The 6,124-nt window shown below is 45.2% G+C and overlaps 1 protein-coding gene and 1 non-coding gene across 2 annotated transcripts; one reads left to right on the plus strand and one right to left on the minus strand.

Moving 5' to 3' along the window:
- Positions 1-1,660: 1,660 nt before the first annotated feature.
- Positions 1,661-3,587, minus strand: VTN00DRAFT_5412 (uncharacterized protein; the record flags this gene model as incomplete). Its single annotated transcript, XM_069431941.1, has 6 exons — positions 1,661-1,821; positions 1,875-1,917; positions 1,976-2,532; positions 2,599-2,948; positions 3,203-3,267; positions 3,498-3,587. The coding sequence occupies 6 exons, from the start codon at positions 3,585-3,587 to the stop codon at positions 1,661-1,663; spliced, it is 1,266 nt and encodes a 421-aa protein (XP_069287849.1).
- Positions 3,588-4,679: 1,092 nt separating this feature from the next.
- On the plus strand, positions 4,680-4,776 carry VTN00DRAFT_t86. Its single transcript has one exon. It is a non-coding gene; the product is annotated as a tRNA-Ser (tRNA).
- The last annotated feature ends 1,348 nt before the right edge of the window (positions 4,777-6,124 follow it).

Raw genomic sequence — 6,124 nt, forward strand, 5'->3', positions numbered from 1 at the left:
AAGTGGTTAAATAATATTGATTCTGACACTGTTGAGGAAGCTCGTGAGGTGTTCCGCTCGGGCGGGTGTTCCGGTCGGCAGGGAATTACGTTAATGAAAGCTCTGATTATTCGAATCTACCTAACTAGCTGACTATTTATCTCATGGAATTAGGGTTAGAACCTTCCGAATATGGAAATATCAATCAATCCTGAAAAACATGATATATCGATGCAATATAAAGGGTATTGCAGGAGGGTTATAATAGGTGACCATGGGTATAGGCAGTACGATTCCTTTATTGCAGGGATTCTGCCCTTCGAAGGATCCGGATCGGTGTGTGCTGACTAGGTTGATAGGCTTCTTGGCATACCGCTAGGTTATGGTGGTAATACTCGGCTGACAGTAAAGAACCGTCGCCATATATTCAGTTAAGCTAGAAAAAATCTCTTCTATTTCTTTATGTTGGGTATTGTGGAAGCTGCTACATACTCAAATTCTGCCAACGCAGAGAAGCCAAGATTCTCTCAGAAGTTTTCTTCCTCCGAGTAGAAAGGCCTTTCATGTTATTTTCAAAGAAAATCGCGCCATAATATTAGTCCTCGCCCTAGCTTGTCTCAGTGGACCTGGTGGTGTACTGCTTTCGTTCTCATGTCTTGTTCGAGTAATGCAAGTGAGGGTGTCTAGATGATGATCACGATGGGGGTTCTTCTTCACCGAAGATCTTGGCGACTGGGCTGTGGAAGTCCAGATACCATTGAAGGTGACCGGTATGTACGGTATCCGTTCGAATATGTGCAACTCCAATTCTCTTGTGAAGTTTGTCAGAATGGACAGTTCCCTGAAGCAGCTCTGCTTCCTCGACCTGGTTACTATGGAGGCCAGAACGAGTATAGTCATAGTCATCATCTTACACAGTTCCTATCTTTGTTAATATTGACAGGGCTGTTATCAAAAAATTCCCATTGTAAAATTCGCGGATCAACTGGGATGGCTTCTGTACTTCCATCCATTAAGGTGGATGCCGATGATAGAGTAGAAGCATTGGTCAGTTCAGCCTTGTTATTGATGCCTGAAATTGATGTCAATGGAGTATCAGTAGGATTCAGTTTAGTTGTAGGCCATTGTATGAAGCACATAGGTCCGGGTTTCAGATGGGGAGTTAGTCGAGGACTTTGTAGCGATGGAGCTTGCCATGTGATAAACCGAATTCTTCTTCAACATTTCGTCTCAGCACCATCAGAGGAGGTAGAAAGGTGTCTTTTATGACCCCGGGGGGTTCCAGTCATACATAACCCTCCTTGAACCATCTTGCTCCCACCTTTACTATTCCTGTATCCTTTGATACTGTCAGGAGAGGTGCGAGTCTTTCTTCCTTGTTGCTTGGCAGAAAGCATCCAGATGCTTTTCTGTAGGCTGTGCATATTGTGCAAGTGTCGGCGACAAGCTGTCTCATTCTCTAGGGTGTGGTCACAAAGAGGGTGTGGACATGGTGCTGGCCAACATGTCACCTGGATATGCTCATCTTCAATATGGCCCCTTAATTCATTGCTTTGTTTCCAATACTGCATTCTCCAGGATGCAGGAAGGGTCTTGTTGCCAAGGCACCAAGGACAGTAGGCTGGGCGAATGAGTGTGTGGCGATAAGTAATGAGTTCACAGTGCAGACTTCTTATGGATTCTATATGATTCCAACAGTGCTGCTCCCATTCACTTGCATCATGAAACCAATTGAAGCATTCATAGCAGTATTCCAGTTCTGATTCAGGTTTTCCCAGACTCCTGGCCAGTTCTTTGCAAACACAGGCATGTATGTGGTTGCTTCTCCGAGGTCCCAGGAGGCTGCATTTGGATGGGTTAGCTTTCTAGCCCCTCCATTACTGGTGCCTGCTCACCTTTTGACAAAAAACCCACAACCCTTGGCCGGGCATCTGCCATCTATAGGCTCTTCGCCTGGACAGTAAATGACCTCAAAATTCCGGGTACACTGCCGTACTAGACCCCTGGTAAATAACAGCTTCTGTTCAAAAGGTAATGTCTCCTCAGAAGACATTACGGCCGCCAGGCGGCCCAGCTCTGGCATGATCAGGGAGAGCGCTCTGATACAATCAGTCTTCTCAAAATATTTGGGCTGTTGTTTACCCCTGGTCAAAACCTTCCAGTCTCTTCTTTTTTGGACCCACTCAGTCTGATAATGTTTGAGTGTCGCTACGCGCAGACGGGTCAGTGCGACACGGTACCTCACTCTTGCCTCATTAATTGAATCATGATCTGCGTTGTTCTTAATCAGTCTTTGTATTTCAGCATCCATCTCCAATAATTCAGGATTTTGGAGGACTCTTTCTTGCTCCTTGGCAGGCAGCTCACATGGCAGGCCGCGCTCATGGAATTGACTGAATCCTTGGAAATATTCTATATGGCTCGTCTCCGCCACTTTCTTGAGCATTGCACCAACCGGGTCGACTGATGAACAGTGTGCAACATACTTTTGGCCGTAGACCTTTGTGTCCTTCTGTGTCAAGATCTGAGCGACTTCTGCCTCTGTGTACCTACCTGTAGCCAATGTCAGTTATGGTAATCAAAATGTGGTGAAGATCTAGCCATCGACAGTTGGCTTACTATTGACTTTTTTTCTGAGCGCATGGTGGATAGTGTGGACGCTAGCACCCTTGTAATAGCCCGCATTTCTCAAGATGGCATGGAGAAAATAATTGAACCTATTTTCAGTCAAAGCATCCTCAGTGACACCATCAACAGTGACATCAGTGACATTCCTTAGGATGCATCTCTTCTTTGCATCATCCTTCCATCTTAGTGGGAGCTCATTTTCCCCCTCAGGGATCTCTTGCTTGTCTAGGTCCTCGGGAGAATTGAACCCAAAAAGAACATTATCTGCAAAGGCAAGAGCTAAAAGACTGAGAGCACTGGCAAACTGTGGCCTGTCATGGTCCCTAATTGCAGTGCCGAATCTAAATGCAATTTGCGGTCAGATTCCAGTCACATATGCCGACATAAACACTCAGCAGGGCCATGGGAAGATGTGAGAACATGACAAGAGAAGGAGACATACACAGTGTACTCTGCGTTTCAGTTATTCTTGACCCAGTGCTGGTCTACTTGCCACCCAATTTTCCAGTGTACACCTGCAGCGCGAAATAAAACCAGCTGAATGTGCTATTTGGCATTAGAGACATTGCTGTATACCCAGAGTGGCTGCACTCACTTCATAAAGAAGACCTCTCTCAGCCTTAAGGTGTGCAGGAAAAATAAAGGTGCCAATCCTTGCCCCTGTGAAAAGATAGATCTGCAGGGCAAAGCTGATCTGGACCTTCATCCATCCATGGATGAAAACTGGATCATCTTCTGTCCAAAATGATGACATGAGACGAATAAAATCCTGCCTTGTGAAAAGAAATTCTGTGGCTCAATTTTTTGTATAATGCCTTCTTCAGTCAAGGTATATGTGATCCACTGTCTGTGTTAGAAATAATGCTGACTCTAATAGCTTGATGACCTACATGAAAGACTTCCTCACGATCCTCCTTCGTAATCTCAGACCCTGTGACCCTTTTCAGACCAGCAAAGAGCCTCTCCGCGTGATTTGACATGGTTGATATGATTGGTTTGTCAAATTTTCTGCCCTTAGTTGAATGGATATACCAATGCAAGAACTCTTTGATAGTCACAAGGTCTGGTGCCGGTTGTCCCATCTGGAGATCCTTTTCTTCCGGCCAATCTTTCTCTTCAGTTAAGAACCTGCCAGGTCAATTCAGCTATATGTATACAGAAGTCAAAGATAGAGGATGACTCTGGATGGTGAACACCCAATTTATATAATCGCAGGGTATTGTTCTGCAATCTCTTGCCTTCCTCTGTATATTTGTTTCTGTTCCGGATAGCGTCCTGTTCCCGGCATGTTTCTCCATCATAATTCCTGTTTTTACGAAGAGCTCTCCGTTTTTGTCTTTGCTACTCCAGCCGAGATTCCTTGGCCCGTGGTACAGCGTCCCTCCAGGCCGTAAGATTCTATAAAATAAAAGATTACGGATTGCAGTAACAATGAAGAAATAACTCAGAGGGTATTGTGGCAAAAGAAGATGTATATGATGACTTGTGGGCGATTGCTCTATATGCGCCAAAGTAAGCAAGAGTGGTTTACAGAAGAAGGATACCAGTAGGGGAGACGGGTGGCATCTTTATATAACGCCCACGGAAATCCGAGGATGGTCCTAAATCGGGCGGGATCGGTGAATTGGTCTCCTCATTTTCCATCGGTCTGCCTTTTTTACCACAGTGACAAGGATTTCAAAAGTATGTATTCTTCGCCCTTCATTTTTGTGAGCCCATCGCAAAGAGGCGGGTGGGGCATTAGGGAGGTATGGTGTAAACCTTCGAACGTGGCCATGTAGGCAATATAAAGACCAGGTGAGCTGCTGAGCTGAATCACGTCATACTCAGTGGTTACTCAGTGAGCGCTCACCGAGCGCTCTGGTATACTCCTGAGCACCCACTGCGCAACTCCTCGAGCGCCCCTCATTAAAGCGGCCAGATCCAGAAGAGGAAATGGGACGGCCGTCGCAGAGATCTCAACCGTAGTGTGACCTATTTATCAAAAATCTACGAGCCACCCCGTCGCTTTTCCAGTTAGTTGGCGAAGAATGCATTTGGATTTTTTTATTTTGCCTCTTTCCCGCAAAAGCGGCACTTTGGCCGAGTGGTTAAGGCGTGTGACTCGAACCGTTTGGTACGAATCATCACATCCCTTCGGGGGCGCAAGTTCGAATCTTGCAGGTGTCGTATTATATTTCTACCGCTGCATCGATGTTTTTTGCCTCTTTCATCCTATCCTGTGTGGATAGGAAGTAAGTGATGGTCTAACGCGATAAATTAACAATTTTTTGTTTGGGATAGAGAAATAAAGCGACATTTCAAGTGGCACTTTGTTACAGTAGCAGCATGGTAACACTATTGAATTGGCTATCTAAGGTACCTACTAGCGACAGTAGACAACCATACCTATCTTTTGTTACTCCCTGCAAATTAGCGGCTTGGTAGATTACTGCTCTAAAACCAATGATTTTGGCTATCCAAAGTAATTAAACATCATAATACATGAAATTATACCTGAATTGAAGCCCGAATAGATCACATGAGGGGTAATGGCTGATGGAATGCGAGTGTGTATTCGGTAAGAGGGACACGGGTTAACTACGTGTCCTGATAACGTAATCAATCACCGAGCGAAACACATCACCGAGCGAAACACCCCACCAAACTACGCGACGCGCTCATCAACTTCAACCACCAAAATGCCACGCAAAACAGCAGATTCAGCAGTTCATCAAGAGGGCCATATCTTGCTTGCAATTAAAGCTTTCAATGATGGTCAATTTAAAAGCATACGGGCTGCTGCACAGGCATATAATGTGCCACATTCAACACTCTACCACCGCCTGTAACGACGGGCCTAAGGCTTCTTAGGCGGAGGTTCGTTGGGTTTATCTTGAAGGACAGAAGACAAGGGAAAAGATAGGTAGTAGGTCGTTACTAGCAATGTTACCACTAGGATTGCTATTTGAGTTGACCACAGGGTCCTAATCCCCATGGTTAAGGAGCGTCTTTATATACATAGTCCCTCTGTGGGTATTGGTATACCATATGGTATACTGTATACCCGATGGTATGTTGTATACCCGATGGTATACCGTATACCTTTTTGTCCTTGTATACCATTGATTAGTCATAATCATGTGATGCCTGCGATGGCTTCTATCTCTTGCGGGGTAATATCCATTATGCAATGCTGCGTTGGGCAGCGCCGATCGTAACACCGCCTACGCGGGCGTACTGCACGCGTAGATGCAACACCAAACAGCAAAAAGCTCACTACCACTGAAGAATCTATGCTTGTCAAATGGATATTATCAATGAACCAACAGGGACTACCACCACGAATCACCATTGTACAAGATATGGCCAGTCTATTACTATCTAGCCGGTTAAATGCACCAGCTACTGTTGGCCAATGTTGGGTCCGAAGATTTATCAATCGCCACCATGAGCTCAAATCCAAATATAGCCGCAGATATGATCATCAACGGGCTCCATGTGAGGATCCAAAGCTTATTAAAGAGTGGTTTCAGCA

The sequence above is a fragment of the Thermoascus crustaceus genome, assembly GCF_041956765.1.
Source record: "Thermoascus crustaceus strain CBS 181.67 unplaced genomic scaffold VTN00scaffold_3, whole genome shotgun sequence".
Classification (NCBI taxonomy): Eukaryota; Fungi; Ascomycota; class Eurotiomycetes; order Eurotiales; family Thermoascaceae; genus Thermoascus; species Thermoascus crustaceus.